Source organism: Balaenoptera physalus (assembly GCF_965194825.1).
Source record: "Balaenoptera physalus genome assembly, chromosome: 3".
In the NCBI taxonomy this organism is placed as follows: domain Eukaryota; kingdom Metazoa; phylum Chordata; class Mammalia; order Artiodactyla; family Balaenopteridae; genus Balaenoptera; species Balaenoptera physalus.
In genome coordinates, this window is record NC_138890.1 from 118,111,410 (window position 1) to 118,128,713 (window position 17,304).

The following is a 17,304-nucleotide window of genomic DNA, read 5'->3' on the forward strand; positions in this document are numbered from 1 at the left end:
GGGGCACAGGCTCTAGGCTCCCGGGCTTCAGTAGTTGTGGCACGTGGGCTCAGTAGTTGTGGCTTGCAGGCTCTAGAGCGCGGGCTCAGTAGTTGTGGAGCACAGGCCTAGTTGCTCCGTGGCATGTGGGATCTTCCTGGACCAGGGCTCGAACCTATGTCCCCTGCACTGGAGGCAGATTCTTAACCACTGCACCACCAGGGAAGTCCCTAAGATGGTGCATTTCTAACAAGCTCCCAGGTGATGGTTCAGAAGCCATACTTTGAATAGCAAGGTTTTAAATAGTTACTGGAACAGCTCTGCATGTGCTACTGAACTTCTCAAGATGTTTTGAAAGGCTCAGCCTGTGTGACTGAGAGAGACACCTATTGAGCCTTTCCCACCTTGTACCTATGACTAATGGAAATGTTTCCTTTTATATGAAGCATAAGACCCAATTTTAGCAACATGTATTCATTTTATAGCCAATCTTATAGCAACCACAGTGTATAACTGATAAATCAGTAAAAATTGATTTTTATTTTGGTGGTGTTAGTGGTCTCTAAATAAAACAAAGTAATCCATAAATGGCAGTTTTTCTGCTATTTAAAATATAATGGAGAAAATGACAGTTTTTCTGAAACATAGTTTGAGAAAACTAAGCTGAGTATTCACATATATGGAGAAATTATGGTCATGAGAGTTTTGTGGCATCTATATTTTCTCCATTATTTGGAACCTTAAATTCTAGAAGTAATCTTTTAGTATAATTTCTATCATTTTTCCCCAGGGAACAGGTTTCATACTTCTAATCGTGGCGTTAAGTCCATTGGAGTAATGTACCACCAACCATTTAAAAATTGTCCTATGTTCAGTTAACCATACCGTTACCCAGTTTTTTGATACTGTTATCCAATTTTTGATAACATGATTATTTGGTCTTTTTATTTATGCCAGTCAGTAGGGTGAAAAGGGATCAGTCTTAGCAATTTGTTGTAAGGTGGCTGTTGTGATGAATGATTTGGAGGAAGAAAGCATCAACTCCAATGGTTTCCACTGTTCATCTTTATATAAATAATATCCCAGTCCTGTGGCTCAGCCTAGGACTGCATTTCCTTTTTCTCTGATCCACCTTAATATGGATATTTAAGTCCTTGAGTAAACAAAGGAACTGTTTATTAATGAATGAGACCTAAAAAAAATTTTAATGACACTAAGGTTTCATACAAAGTAACTTAAAATAGGGAAAAAAAATCATGTCCTTAGTATGGAGAATGTGAACTAAGAAGAGCTGTGACTGTTGAACTTGCAGATGTTTTCATTAGTGGATTTTTTTTTAATAGCTCTTATGTTGATTGTTCTGATTTTTTAAAAATTTTTCTTAATTTCAGTGTCATTTTATGAAGCGGTATTAAGGAACAGACTACTTAATTGTCAGTATATTTATTTTTCAGACAAACGTCATATCTGAACTAAGTAAATGGAGACTGAATTTTATTGACTGGCACCGAATGGAAATGAAAAAAGAGAGAGAAAAGCATGCAGCAGATATAAAACAACTGTGCAGCCAGATCAACAGCTTGAAGGAGCTGCAAAAAACCTATGAAGTCTCCATTGGGAGGAAAGATGAGGTCTTCTTTTTCATACTGCTTTTTAACTGAGATTCAGTAAATGTCTTGCTAGGTAATAAATGCCAGGAACTGATTGTTTAGATCATTACAAGATACAAAGGGAAGATCATTTCAGAAACTGGTAGAATAATAGATGCATAGAAATAAGATTTATTCTTCACATTAAATGTGCCAGGATCATGTCATTTTATCTTTGCCATCATGTTTGGTGTGCTTTAAGAGTGCATATTAAGTGTGGGAACACTAGTTTTTACTTCCCAATCTTTTCTTCCTAACTGCCCTTAAGAGAATGTCAGGGAACCAGCATTACCCACATTTTAAACCATCCTTTCGGAGGGGCGTAAGTATCCCACATTCTATCTGTGATATGTCTTTATTCATTAATGAAGTCCTTCATTTTGTTGATAAGCACAAGAGCACTGTTTATTTCACTTTCTGTCAGCCTCTTAAGAACTTGAGAGTAGGGTTCAAATCTGTGCTAATTTTGTGCTTCCCAACGGCACCTTGAACAAAGCAGATGGGCAGCAAATCTGTAGCTCCCCCAGGAGGATGGTGACCTTCAGAGAAGAGGGACTCACAGCAGACACCTCAGCTACTTGTCCGCAGATGCAGCACTCACTGTTTTAATGAACTAGATAAGATTATCGGTTTTTTTAAATATACTTTTTTGGGGGTGTTATGGGGTGCAGTGTAAAATTGATCATTTTAACGTAGTTTGCTTTTTTGAAACAATAGATACTAATGTTAGTCATTTTCTCTATTACCCTCAAAATTCTCTCCTAAGGTTTTAAAATATTTTATTAAATTTACTTTTTTTATTTCAAAAGTGTCGCACGCAAAGAGTATATGTGCATGTCCAGTTTTTGAAAATACAGTGAACAGCCATGTGCCGCTACACAGCTTAATGGACTATTACTAGTATCTTAGAATTCCTGCCCTTTTCCACTTTTGAAAATTATTTAAAGAACCAGAATAAATGTCTCTCAGTAAATATGCCTAATTTACCAAATCTCTTTTTAATGGGGCCATTTTTAGATATACATTTCAGTTACTCAGTTCTTTATAAGAGAGAATATTATCTCGGGATTTAAAAGCCTTCATAGGTTTTTTTTTAAAAAAAGAACAGGAATAATATCACTGAAAAAGTACATCAAAGTGTAACAATTATTTGCTTTTATGAGTTTGTTGAATCCAGAAAATCATTAAACAATTATTGAGAAACTTCTAATCCAAGATATTGAAGGTATTTAGGGACTAGAAAGATATTTTAAACCTGGTCTCTGCCCTCAAGTCTAGTGAATAAAAACATTTTGTATACGTAGTAAAACTCTCAAATGTATGGTTGTTTTTCTTGAATTAAATTCCAGTGATCATATTAATTTTCATATACTGTATATAAACATTTTATTGATTATTACCAGGATACACATAATGAAGATTTCTTTCCTCTTTTGTTCCCCTTCATTCATTGATAAGTAGTGTATTCATATGGGAACGTTTTTTTAATGAGGCTAACTGGATGAATACAGTAGTGATCCGTAAGTACTCTCTGTAGCATTTTTTGATATATAAACAAACCAGTTTACTAATTGCTGTTTACAGGTGATTTCTAGCTTGTCTCATGCCATAGGCAAGCAAAAGGAAAGGATAGAGTTGATGAGAACATTCTTCCGCTGGCGAATCAGCCATGTCAAATCCAGACAGGACGTAAGTGTGAAAAAGAAAAGCAGACTGACACTTATTAGACTTCTGAACTCAGAAGCATTTAGAATCATGTATTAGAACTCTTGTTCAAGTCAAAGAAAGATTTTTTTAATAAGTCAAAATGAATTAACAATTTAATGTTACTCTTGTTTTAAAGGAACTTGATTTTGGTATGGTTTGGGAAAAATACTTCTTATATTTTATAGACTTACTGATATATCATTTTCTACTTCATAGTAGGTTAATAAGGACTGTACCTAAATTACAGATGTCCTGGTGGTGGAATCCCCTTTAATAAATTTGACTTCAGATGTTATCACATGAATTTATCACCTTTAGCATATCATATGCTTTCTATATTATTTCTACTTCTAAAATGCCTGAATATATCATCTTCATAAAGAGGCAGTACAATACATTATAAAATTGCATAAACGTTTGTTGCATAACTTGCCTTAATAAGAATTAAAGAAATCCATGTCCATAAAGCTTTTTAAAAATTATCCTTAGTTTATATATAAACTTGAATATCTTTTATTTTAATTAAGTGAGCTGAATCAGTATATCAGTATAAATATAAGCTGAGAACAGTAAATTATTGTATCAGAAGTAGAAAAGTATGAAAGTATATATGTATCCCACAAGAAGGCAGAATACAGAGACTCAAAGAGTGTAGGGGATGGAGATTTTATATATATATATATATATATATATATATATATATATATATATATATATAATTTTTTTATATATGATGCCCATGTGAGTCATGGAGTAATCTTTGTGCATTTAGTTCTAAGAGATTAATATTTAAGGAAAAGACTGTTACTGTCATGGAATAGGATTTCTCCTTTAAGAATACTTATTAGTGCTTTTTTAAAAAAATTAATCCCAATAGATTAAATCTACATTAACCATATTTAAAAGAGCTATTTAAAACTGAGTCATATTTTGAAAGTTATTTATTGGGTGACATAATGAGAATATGTTCAACTGTTAGTTGAAATAGTTGAAGTTGCCATCAGTTTTTGAATAAAAACATTTTTTAAGAAAATCAAAAATTGGAAATGCTCCTTCAAAAGAATTTAAATTCACTGATAAAAGAAGAATAGCATATGTTCCTACTAGGATCATTTTGGTACTAAATATGATGGTAAAGTATGTAAATTAAATTAATCTGCTTATGGTGGTGGCCACCAAGCTGTAGAGGAAGCAGGGCCATCTGGAGCCACAGTCACCACCCTTTCTGCCTTCCAGCTCCTAGTCCTGTTTTCAGCTAAAAGGTCATGTGAATTCATAACCAAGATGGCAAGGGGCAAGTTAACTCATTTTCTTTCATTTGTTTTTTTGTTTCCCCCCTACCTTGATTAGTTGCATAAAGCAATGATGTAATGGATAAGAGCTTAGGCTCTGGAATGAGGCAGGGTTGGTTTTTCCCTTTCTGCCTGTGTGGCCTAGGCAGGTTGCTTAACCTCTTTAAGCCTGTCCTCCCATCTGCACATGAGAAGAACACTGTTACACAGTATTAAATGATAACGCATGTACCCTGCTTCCCGCAGGCTTATGTTTTTTGTTATTACTGCCAGTATATTTTACCAGTCCACTGTGTTTTTGAGGTTGTATATTACTTTCGTTTAGGTTTATGAAAGTAAACTAGCTGACCAGTACTTCCAGAGAACTTTACTGAAGAAAGTCTGGAGAGGCTGGCGGGCCATAGTACAGAAGCAGTGGAAAGAAGTGGTGGAGCGAGCTTGCCAAGCAAGAGCTGAGGAAGTCTGTGTCCAGATTTCCAATGACTATGAAGCCAAAGTTGCTGTGGTAAACTTTTATTTTCACTTTTTTTAATAAAAATAAAAAAGATGGGTAGCATCACTCACTGTTAGTTTACAGTTAGGCAGAGTAACCCATTTCTCCAATTTCATTCAGTGCAGTGTGGGTTCAAATGAGACTACTGGGAACGAACAGTACTAGTCAGACTTACAGACTATTTGTTCTTTTAAATAGTTATAACTTTGACCTCCAAACCTGTGTTAAATCTCTTGCATGTACATTTCTCTTGGAAATGTAAATCAGCCACAGACCCTTACATCTCTAAGAAAGCATACTTTCTTAGGCTTCTTTTGGCCTTTATTTAGCCAGAAATAAAGACCAAAAACAAAAGTGTTTATCCTGATGTTATTTTAAATATACTATGTTTTTATAAGGTTGGTATAAAGTGGTTGTATATAAATTGACGTTATTTAGACTTATAACAATATTAACATTGTTTCCATGGGAAAACGTTTGAGACCCAAAATGAAGATAAAAACCATACTAAAGAATGCAGTAGGCCTCTTGAAATCAAATATTAAGAGGAAAAAAATTTTTTTCATGATTATAACACTAAATTCTTAAAGTTTTATTATGCAAATAATTTTCTGCAATTGAAAATGACATGCAAAAAAATGCAGTCCCTTTATTTTTTTATTTTTTTTAATTTATTTTTATTTATTTTTTATTTTTGGCTGCATTGGGTCTTCATTGTTGCGCTGGGCTTTCTCTAGTTGCGGAGAGCAGGGGCTACTCTTCGTTGCGGTGCGCAGGCTTCTTATTGCGGTGGCTTCTCTAGTTGCAGAGCACAGGCTCTAGGCGCAGGGGCTTCAGTAGTTGTGGCACACGGGCTTAGCTGCTCCGCGGCATGTGGGATCTTCCCGGACCAGGGCTCGAACCCATGTCCCCTGCATCGGCAGGCGGATTCTTAACCACTGCGCCACCAGGGAAGTCCCATGCAGTCCCTTTAGATCTGGTCTGTGGGAAAGTGTTGTACCTAATGGCACTTTGCACTGTAAATTCTATAGATAACATCTAGTAAAAAAAAAAAAAGAAAAGAAAAATCTGTTACTGTTGCAGGCATTTAGTTATTTTTTTCTGAAGGGGTGAGGGCTGTTTGGGGCTCTTAATATTTTTTGTTTAGTATCCTACATAAAAATTTTATGGTGAGAAATAACATCATTTTGTATAATTAGAACACATCAGTCAGGATTGGGACTGGTGTAAAATTCCCTTTGTTTAAACCTTGACTTTATGGTTAGGAATGAAAATGGTTTGTTGATGGAGACAATAGAGGTTAGATGTATCTTTTAAAATAAATTGAGACACAGCAGAAGAGGTATGTGGTAAAGTGATTTTAGTATTTCACACAAAAATAACTTCACAGTGTAAGTCTCTTTTTTTTTTTTTTTTAAACAATAGATATTCTTCCTTGTGTCTCAATTTTTTTCTCTTCTTTTTAAAAATTTTCCTGATTTTAGTTATCTGGAGTTTTGGAAAATGCAAAAGCTGAGATCCAAAGGATGCAGCATGAAAAAGAGCACTTTGAAGATTCCATGAAGAAAGCTTTCATGAGGGGTGTATGTGCATTAAATCTTGAAGCCATGACTATATTTCAAAACAGAGGTGATACAGGTTAGTATCTTGTTTAAGATTCTCTGCCTACTTTCAAAAAGGATTTAAGGAGATTTCAGTGATTGGTGTGGTCTGCAGTACTAATTTTCTGCAGTACCTATGTCTTATCCAGGCACTGCTATTTTTAATATCATGGTGTTATATCCAGTTTTAAATCTGCCATGAAAATTCTCTCAGTCATGGTTACTTACAGTGTCTTATATCTGATCAAGTAAACTGTTAACTCAAGTATTTAGGCTCAATGTTATAATATTGCTTTGAATGTATAACATTATTTTGAGGCTTTTTAAACTATAATGGTAATGCCTTTAAGTATAAAATTTCATTTCTGTTTTTTTCTAAGTAGCCAAATTCCTTAGACTGTTTTCATTATTAAATATTTCTTGTCTATTCCTGGTTTCCCATTTTTAAAAAATTGCTTGTCTTCCAGTGCAAGAGAGTCCTCAACTAAAACTCATTTTCAGCAAATATAAATATAGGCCTATCTATAGAAGTTGAGTAAAATAATTCTATGTCAAGAAAGGTCCATATATTGGCTAGGATCTGAGTGGCTTTTATCATCCACATGGCTTAGAACAGCTTTGCCACCAATTTACAAGAAGGCCTATTTTCCTCACTGGGTTTTAGTTTTCTTCTCTGAACAAAGAAGATAATATAAATCTTCCTTACCTGCTTCATAGAGGGTTCTTGTGAGAATGCAGTGAAATATAATTGAAAGCACTTTACACGACAAAAAATACTTTAACTTGTAAGAGGATACTCATGATATAATTATTGCAGTCTTAAGTCAGCCTCCAAAGTTTCATGTAAACATTGAACATTTTTGCAGTATTTCCTCGTATTAAATCCTGTTTGAAACTCAGTTTATTTATCAGGACGTTTCATTTTGTACCATCATTAATATGATTTCATTCCTGTGAATAACTTGTCTGTGCTTGTTATGCCCTCATTTTAAAGCATCAACAAACAGTTTTTATTTCAATTGTGTGCGCTATGGACGGTAGTGAGTTAAGGCAAATCGTTTTCTTTCTGAAGCAGTCATGGTGTGTGGCCCACATGCAAGTTAAAAACTTAGAATCATAGAATCTTGAGGCTGAATGGTTTATCTTGCTAATACCCAAATAAGTACTTGATTTCTCTAGTAAATTGTTTTTTAATTGAGTATTAATGCTAAAAACAAACTTACCATCCCCAATGATTGGATAGTCTGCTTTCGGTTGTAATTGTTAGCAAGCTGTATATATTAAATTGAAGAATTTAATTATCTACTTGTAACAGATACTGGGTTTCACAAGTACAGTGAGAAATTATAATCATTAGAACTTGCTACATTCAATTGCAAGAAATCTATTTCTCATAACCTACTTAAGAAGGTTACGAAATAAATTTATATATAAAAAAAAAGGTTACGAATTTACTTAGGACAGTGTTTTACCACCTTAATGAATTTACCATCTTAAATTTTAAGTTCAAATACAGCTATGTCTCTTACAGGCAAATATCCATAACAGGACTTGGAGAAAATGTATTCTGATAATTATACAACATGATTTATTTTGCTCCTGTTGCTTTTAAGTCTACTGTCATCTGCAGCTAATGCCAGGTTCTGGGATCCCAGCTGTTTTGAGTGGCCTTGTGCTTTGCTTTGTTTTGTTTTGTTTAATTTTGGCCGTGCCGTGCGGCATGTGGGATCCTAGTTCCCCGACCAGGGATCGAACCTGCACCCCCTGCATTGGAAGCACGGAGTCTTGACCACTGGACTGCCAGGGATGTCCCCTTGTGCTTTGTTTACCATAACAATGGGGAATAAAGATAACAGGACTAGTAAGACACATGTTAGCAGTACACACTAGTGTTGATGGAGCTACCAAAGGCACAAGTTCAGTGTAATGTAATGCTGGATTTGCTCTGTGATATTTGTCTTGTGGCATTTCAATAAGAGCTATTAAAATAAATTTTTAAAAATTCTCACAAGAGGGACTTCCCTGGTGGCCCAGTGGTTAAGAATCCACCTGCCAGTGCAGGGGACACGGGTTCGAGCCCTGGTCCGGGAAGATCCCACATGCTGCAGAGCAGCTAAGCCCGTGCGCCACAACTACTGAGCCTGTGCTCTAGAACCTGCATGCCACAACTACTGAGCCCTCATGCCACAACAACTGAAGCCTGTGTACCTAGAGCCCATGCTCTGCAACAAGAGAAGCCACCACAATGAGAACCCTGCGCACCGCAACGAAGAGTAGCTCCTGCTCACCACAACTAGAGAAAGCCCGCGCACAGCAACGAAGACCCAAGGCAGCCAAAAGTAAATTAAAAAAATAAATTTATTAAAAAAAAAATTCTCACAAGAAAAAAAAAATTACTTCTGGCCCCTTTAAAGCAATTGTTTTTTATAATGCAGGTTTTAATAATACAATGTTTCTAATGTACTGCTCTACTTGTTAGAGCAAAATAAATATTTGATTTTTTTTGTTATCTCTTCTGATTCTCTGCTAACCATAATCTGCAGTGCATCTCATGTTGTAAAATATCCTAATAAATCTTATAGCTTGGATAAAAGTTTCTGTAGCTTGGATAAAAGTGTCTATAGAGGTAGACAAAATATGTCAATACAAATGGCCTTTAAAGGGATACCTGCCAATTTTTAAAGTAGTTTTAGGAACAGTAGAAAAATGCTTTCCAACTGAAAAACATACCCAATTAAAGCGAGAATAATTACTATACTGGTTCCACATCTGATAAGTCTGCCACCCACCTAAAAAGAGAGACAATCAGTCACTTTCTATGAAAAACATGTTAAAACTCAGTGTGTATGTGTGTGTGTTTTGTTTTCAAAGCAAAAGCAGTATTTTATGTTGAATTCATCTCTTTCATCAAATTATTTCAAAGGACCTATGCATTATAATCCTCATTAAACTTTGTTAATGAAGTAACTATTGCTCTATTTTATATAAAGATAGTCTAAGACAAGAACTTATACAGAAGTCCAAATTTCTGGATAGAACTTATACAGAAGTCCAAATTTCTGGAATTTCTGGAATGAGGACAACATGGAAAACCTTTTCAACATAGGGCTACATAATGCCCTCTATTCATATATTCTGAAACATCTCAGTGACCGAATATTGAAATCCTCACCCTGATGTTTGGTACCAGGAAGATATAGTCTTTTTTTTTTTTTTTTTTAATTTATATATTTTATTTATTTATTTTTGGCTATGTTGGGTCTTCGTTGATGCACACGGGCTTTCTCTAGTTGTGGTGAACAGGCTTCTTATTGCGGTGGCTTCTCTTGTCGCGGAGCACGGGTTCTAGGTGTGTGGGCTTCAGTAATTGTGGTGCACGGGCTGTGTAGTTGTGGCTCACGGGCTTAGTTGCTCCTGGACCAGGGATCGAACCCATGTCCCCTGCATTGGCAGGCGGATTCTTAACCACTGTGCCACCAGGGAAGCCCTGAAGATGTAGTCTTAAATGGAAATTTTAACCAAATTCTAATTAATACTGGGGGGGGGGGCAGAAATCTAGAATGGGACCGTTCATCCTGGCTTCTGGAAGCTGACGTTATTTATTCGTTTGATCTAAGATTAAGGTTCAGTTTTGAGAGAAGGTTTCTATATATGTGTCACTAAAATCAGTTAAGTGTGCAAATATGCTCTTAGTTCATGACATATAATCTACCTGCAAGAACTCATTTCTTACAGTATCAAAAGTAAAGATTTTAGTGTTACTTATTGATTTATTATTGTTTGCTGAAAAAAATCAAGAATTAAAAATACATTGGTTTTGTTAGGCTAAGAGCAATAGATGGTAAATGAAGAGGGTATGGTGATATCAGAAAATTATTCTAAAGATCTAAATACCAGGCCATTTATCAGGATAGTTGTATTAAATAATGCAAAGAACATAAATTTTTAGGCACAATGTGACCATATTATTATAGTGGTTGTAAGGTCCCAGCTGAGTACATAATTTCTTCTTTTACGTAAGAGCAAATCATTCATTAGCTTTCACATGTTGAAGGAACTGGTCTGAAGTCTTTAGTGGTTAATGCTGACATTAACCAGTTAACACTGACAAACTGCATTAACCGAACAGTGTTAACCTATCCAGTATATGACACAGTTCTACATTTCTGTTGGACCACATTTTAGAGATTATGTATTTTCATTGTTAGGAAGATTAAAGTAATCTTAACTTGGAAGAGTGTTAATGGAATTAATTTGTGATTTATAGGGACAGACTTCACAAATAATAAAAGGGAAGAGTGTGGTCCTGGTGTTCAAGGAAAAGAACATTCTTCTCATTTGGATCCTTCAGCTCCTCCGATGTCCTCAGCAGCTGCAGTGCCGCCATCCCCGCCAGCGGCAGCCCTGGGAGCCACCTGCACTGCTGCCTTTCCCTCTGCTGCTTCCATCACTCCTGCCGGGGCTGCTTCCACTTCCGCTGTTCACCTTCCTGTTTCTGCTCCTCATGGCGCTGCATCGACAGCTACAGCTTCCGCTACACAGGAAGAAATGGTCAGTACAGTTAACTCAGGTGCCTATGTTGGGAAAAGGGTTCCAAACTTGGTTGTATATTGGCTATTTTGAACTCAGAACATATTTTCCCATGGAGAAAAAAGTCTATGTGGTCTTTAGGCCAATCCACAGAAAATATTTAATACACAAAGTAGCTAAAACATGAATTTGTAATGAAAAGAATACCTGAAAATTCTATCACAGTAGTGATAATTAAACAAAAATGAAGAACTTTTTAATTTTAAAGGAAATTAGTGGGTATTTTCAAGGGCTTAGGAGGCTAATGGCTTTTTTGTATATTCTTATTTAACTACAGCTTCCCTTTTCCTGGATGCAGACATATTAACACTACTCTGTAGTGACTCCATCTTGATTAGGTTTTAAGTTTTCATTTATAATTGGAATGAAGATAGGAATTGTTTTTCCTAAAGTCACTAGCTGCTAATAGAGGAGTCCATAGAGGGGGAAGAGTACTGAATGAGGATGGTGTATTTGTAGGAGAATTTACCTGAAGTTAAATTAATCAAGCTATTAATATGCATATTGTGGTTCTGACTTCTCGTCCTCCTGTTGTTAAACCTGTATTCTTCAGTGTCTCTCAAGTGAAGGGCACAGGGATACAGGCCAAGCTTATGAGACTCACCTCTGCAGGGCTTTTTTTTTTCAAAAACCCTATGCCCTTCTTCCCTACTCTGGCTTGGATCTGGCACAAAGGCATGTACAGCTCTATGAAGGTGCTGGGATGATTCGGATTTGCTTGTCTCCCTCTCCTCCCTGACCCTAACCACTTACGTGAGAGGAAGGAAGATGGCAGAGTAGGTTTTAGGTCTTAATTAAGAGTTACAGGGACTTCCCTGGAGGTCCAGTGGTTAAGAACCTGCCTTCCAGTGCAGGGAAAATGGGTTCAATCCCTGGTCGGGGAACTAAGATCTCTCATGCCATGGGGCAATTAAGCCCACGCGCCACAACTACTGAGCCCACGTGCCTCAACTAGAGAGACGCCTGCGTGCCTCAGTGAAGATCCTGTGTGCCGCAACTAAGACCCAACGCAGCCAAAAAAAAAAAAAGAGTTAACGCAGACCATTAGAAGGTGCCGTAGTGCTAGGCAGCTCTCTGCAGCTAAGGGACGCATTGAGTCAGCCAGACAATTGGTCATCTGAAGTATTCCAGCCTTTTGCTTGTCTTTTTTTTTTTAATTTATTTTTGTCTGCATTGGGTCTTTGTTGCTGCACACGGGCTTTCTCTAGTTGTGGCGAGCGGGGGCTACTCTTTGTTGCGGTGCGTGGGCTTCTCATTGCGGGGGCTTCTCTTGTTGCAGAGCACGGGCTCTAGGCGCACGGGCTTCAGTAGTTGTGGCACGTGGGCTTAGTAGTTGTGGCGCACGGGCTTAGTTGCTCCGCGGCATGTGGGATCTTCCCAGACCAGGGCTCGAACCCATGTCCCCTGCATTGGCAGGCGGATTCTTAACCACTGCACCACTGGGGAAGTCCCTTGAATTTCTGCCTTTTGGAAGCTACTAACTTTGGGGAAAAATATGTTGAGATCTGCTATTTTGCGTTTTTTAAATATGACTTAAGAGAAATTTGAATGTGTGGGGGAGTTTTGATTTAGAAATAAGGCACTAAAATTCAACCCTGACATGCGTGCAAGCTGTGTTTATTTTTCATGATTACACATTTTGAAGTGTGATCCTATACTGATGATCTCATTTAAATAAAGACAGTGAGTATTTATTTAAATTTCTGGTTTGTCATTCATGTTGCATATCCAGATAACACATAGAGCTAGATTTTTCAAAATTCCCTTCTTAAAATATGACTACACCATTTGTACATCTGGGTTTATATCTGAATCTGAACATGCATAAGGAGAACTGAATGAATGAGGGTACTTACCACTTTATTTATTTTTTATTTTATTTTTTGAAACAATCTGGTCACCTGAGATAATTTTGAAGTCTTTGAAACCTGAAAAACACAATATTATATAGACAGCCCTTCTTCTTCCCCCACCCCTCCAACTACATCCTGCTCCTTCAAAACAGGCACCCATTCAATTTCATTCACATAAGTACAGCATTTAGGGTTAGAGAGAGAGAAAGGAGAATCACAAGTAAATCAATCTGTAAGTGCCATGCTAGTTTTCTTCCTTTCTTATTTAATACTCAGATTTACCTCAAATATGTCTTCTTGTTTTTAAAAAGAACCATATTGACAAAAGCAAAAACAAATACATTACTTGGATTACTTACCTTACATGAAACCATTATTGTTGGGAACAGGAAAAGAAGAGAGATTTGTGATCCAGGCCTGGCTATCTTTCTCTTCATTTGAATCACAGAGGCTTCCTATGAACATTCAAAACTTTTTCTAGTCTTCTTCAGTAATTTCCAGTAGATAAAAGGAGGTGTGTGTGGAAAGTAAACTGCAGAGAATCAGGAGACAAATAACTGGAGAAGGGAGGATTACCATTCCAGTGAAAGAATATTTTCACCTGTAAAATTATTTCCTTTTTGCAGACATCATCAGTATGTTAAATATAATATCAGAATTTCATGGTGGAAAATATTTTCAAAAAACCTATGTGCTCGCTTCGGCAGCACGTTTACTGAAAATACATGTATATTAGGCAGTTATACAAGCAAATGTACTATTGCAGTTCACAAAGTTGAACAATAGATGGCACTTTACTTTTTCTAACTCCATTTGAAATAATCGAGGGGTTTTAATTGGATTTTTAAGCTATTCAGTAAAGTTTCTCTTCTAACTTTGCTCTTCATCTGAACAGAAAGTGAAAGGCTAGCATTAGTCAGTTGGGCCTGATCTCCCTGTTTCATAAATGAGGAAATTGAGGCTTAGGGAGAGTAACTTGCCAGTGGACACAATTACTAATGCAACTGTAATTCAGACTTTGACAATCTGGCTTCAGAGCCCTGTACTCTCAACCAATAATCTGCATTGTTTCCATGTCAGATATTAAGATACAAATATTGGGGTTTTTTAAATAGGTCATTTACCTTTTTTTTCTTACTCCTTTTGATTTTTGCCCAGCTAATGTAATTAGTTGATCATGAAAAAAAACAAATGAGTACCTGTATGTATTACTCCTGACGTGAATGTAATCTTTCTGGTGTACTGTCCAGCGGTCAGCAACAGAAACTGTAAAACCTGACATTACCTTTTGATATGATCATCTCGCTTTTTTTTTTTTATTTTATTTATTTATTTATTTATTTATTTATTTATTTATTTATTTATTTATTTACTTATTTATGGCTGTGTTGGGTCTTCATTTCTGTGCGAGGGCATTCTCTAGTTGCGGCAAGCGGGGGCCACTCTTCATCGTGTGCGCGGGCCTCTCACTATCGCGGCCTCTCCTGTTGCGGAGAACAGGCTCCAGATGCGCAGGCTCAGCAGTTGTGGCTCACGGGCCTAGTTGCTCCACGGCATGTGGGATCTTCCCAGACCAGGGCTCGAACCCGTGTCCCCTGCATTGGCAGGCAGACTCCCAACCACTGCGCCACCCGGGAAGCCCGATCATCTCGCTTTTTGCAATACATTCTACAAATAACTCTCAAAGGAAAAGGAAAATCCAGGAATTCCTTGGTGCTCCAGTGGTTAGAACTCTGTGCTTTCACTGCTGAGGGCCTGGGTTCCACCCCTGGTCGGGGAACTAAGATCCCACAAGCTGCGTGGTACGACCAAAAAAAAATGAAAAATCCTTTTTTTTTTTTTAATTACAAAAATTTGCTATATATAATAGGAAAAGAACTGGGACAGTTAAACTGCAGTTTGTTGATATAAAAACTCTCATTAAAAATGATAGCTGGGGGGCTTCTCTGATGGCGCAGTGGTTAAGAATCCGCCTGCCAAAGCAGGGGACACGGGTTCGAGCCCTGGCCCAGGAAGATCCCACATGCCGCAGAGCAACTAAGCCCGTGCGCCACAGCTACTGAGCCTGTGCTCTAGAGCCCGCGAGCCACAACTACTGAGCCCGTGTGCCACAACTACTGAAGCCCGTGCGCCTAGAGCCCATGCTCCGCAACAAGAGAAGCCACCGCAGTGAGAAGCCCACGCACCGCAATGAAGAGCAGCCCCGACTCGCCGCAACTAGAGAAAGCCTGCGTGCAGCAACGAAGACCCAACACAGCCATAAAATAAATAAATTAAATTAAAAAAAAAAAAGATAGCTGGTCTCATGTATAAAATTGATAACTAAGAAGAACCTGCTGTATAAAAATAAATAAAATTCAAAAATTCAAAAAGAAATGATAGCTGGTCTCTATTCATGAAAAAAAGTATATTAACAATGCCATAAGAAAAAGGGGAAGACACAAAAGCATATGAGTAATGATGATTTATCCATAAGGGTCAGAAATTCATAAAACAGATTAGCGGTTCAAGAATTAGGGATTGTTTGGGAAGGGAGATGGGTATGACTCTAAAGAAAGGACAGCACGAGGGAGAGCTCTGTGGTGATGGAATAGTTCTGTATCTTGATTGCAGTGATAGTTACAGTGATAGTTACAGGAATCTACACATGTGATAAAGTGACATAGATCTATACCCAGGCATCATTCCAACATCGCCTCCTGGTTTTGATATTGTAATTATACTGTAATTATATAAGATGTAATCATTGCAGGAAACTGGGTGAAGAATACACAGGACTTCTCTATGCTCTCTTTGCAACTTCCTATGAATCTATAATTATTTCAGAATAAAGTTTTAGAAGTTCCTAAAATCCTATAAAATAGTTGGTATACCAAGGTTAAAGGGGTGTTTGGGGTGCTTGGTTTTATGTTTTGCTTTTTGCCTTATTGTTTAAAAATTTTTCCCCATGTTACAGTTGGTTGCATATACAATTATTTTAAGTGCCAGTGTATTTTCTTTATAAGTTATAGAAGCAAAAGTACCATAAATTTTGCCATGGGTTTTCTACCAACTGAATATTTCTTTGTTTTTTAGTATGGGCCCAGGGTTGTGACATCAGCACAACAGAAAGCTGGAAGAACAATCACAGCCCGGATCACAGGGAGACGTGATTTTGCTTCAAAAAATAGAATCAGTAGCAGTTTAGCTATAATGGGAGTTTCTCCTCCCATGAGCTCCGTCGTTGTGGAAAAACATCATCCGGTCACAGTGGTGAGTCTGCATTTGATAACTTCTTGTCAAAAAATCTTTTTCCTGAGAGTTGATAGACTAATAAACACTTAAATGACATGTTGAGGAGAAGATCAAAATCCATGACAACTGGTACTTGTTCTGCCTTTACTATTACAGTCTTTATATACTTATAATTATCACACCTGCTTTAAATCTACCTTTCCTATTTCAGGAAATTAATTTCAGAAACATTGTTTCTTCTCAGTAGTATAAAAATTATCAAATACAATTAATCCAGTGTATTGATGGCCAAAACGGTAAAGTATATAAATGATTTCTCATTAATTAAAAAAAAAAGACAAAAACTGTTTACTCATTAAGTGCTGTCCATGTAGCAGATTTTTTACTCTAAGAAACACCTACTTTTATGGTTTTTAATTTTTCCTCCTTTTTTTAATTTTTTGAAGTCTTCGTTTTCAAATATAATTGTCAACGTATTTCTAATTTGGAAAAAAATCAGGTTGCAATAAATTCATGTGGTATAAAGGAAAGTACATGGAATTTAAGCAAAAAAAAACAAGAAAATCTGAGTTAGTGCCTCAGTTTCGCTACTTAACTGCCTTTGTGATTGTATACAAATCAAGTAAAATATTTGAGCCTCCATTTTTTCATGTGTAAAACGGGAGCAATAAGAGTACTTAGCTCCTAGAGTTATTGTCAGGATTCAGGATTAAATAAGATAACATGAAAATTAAATGAGATGTGTAAAGGCACTTTGTAAATTGTAAAGCTATAAGCAAATTTAACTTAATAAAAGTTACTAGAGAAGGATACACGGGATATCTCTGTGTTATTTCTTACAATCGCATATGAATCAACAATTGTCTCAAAAAGTTTAATTTCTAAAAGTTACAAGAACACATCCCT

General features: G+C 36.7%; 1 protein-coding gene across 9 annotated transcripts in view; it reads left to right on the forward strand.

The window, feature by feature from the left end:
• The window catches only part of POC5 (POC5 centriolar protein), a 37,958-nt gene that overhangs the window by 16,642 nt on the left and 4,012 nt on the right, over positions 1–17,304 (forward strand). For 7 of the 9 annotated variants that reach the window (XM_082457262.1, XM_082457264.1, XM_082457263.1 and 4 more), the window contains 6 exons: positions 1,434–1,610; positions 3,213–3,317; positions 4,953–5,132; positions 6,605–6,758; positions 10,989–11,272; positions 16,240–16,416. In XM_082457262.1, coding sequence (XP_082313388.1) covers positions 1,434–1,610; positions 3,213–3,317; positions 4,953–5,132; positions 6,605–6,758; positions 10,989–11,272; positions 16,240–16,416 — 1,077 coding nt within the window. The remainder of the gene's footprint in view (positions 1–1,433; positions 1,611–3,212; positions 3,318–4,952; positions 5,133–6,604; positions 6,759–10,988; positions 11,273–16,239; positions 16,417–17,304) is intronic. The other 2 variants (XM_082457265.1, XM_082457266.1) reach the window with 2 other exon arrangements.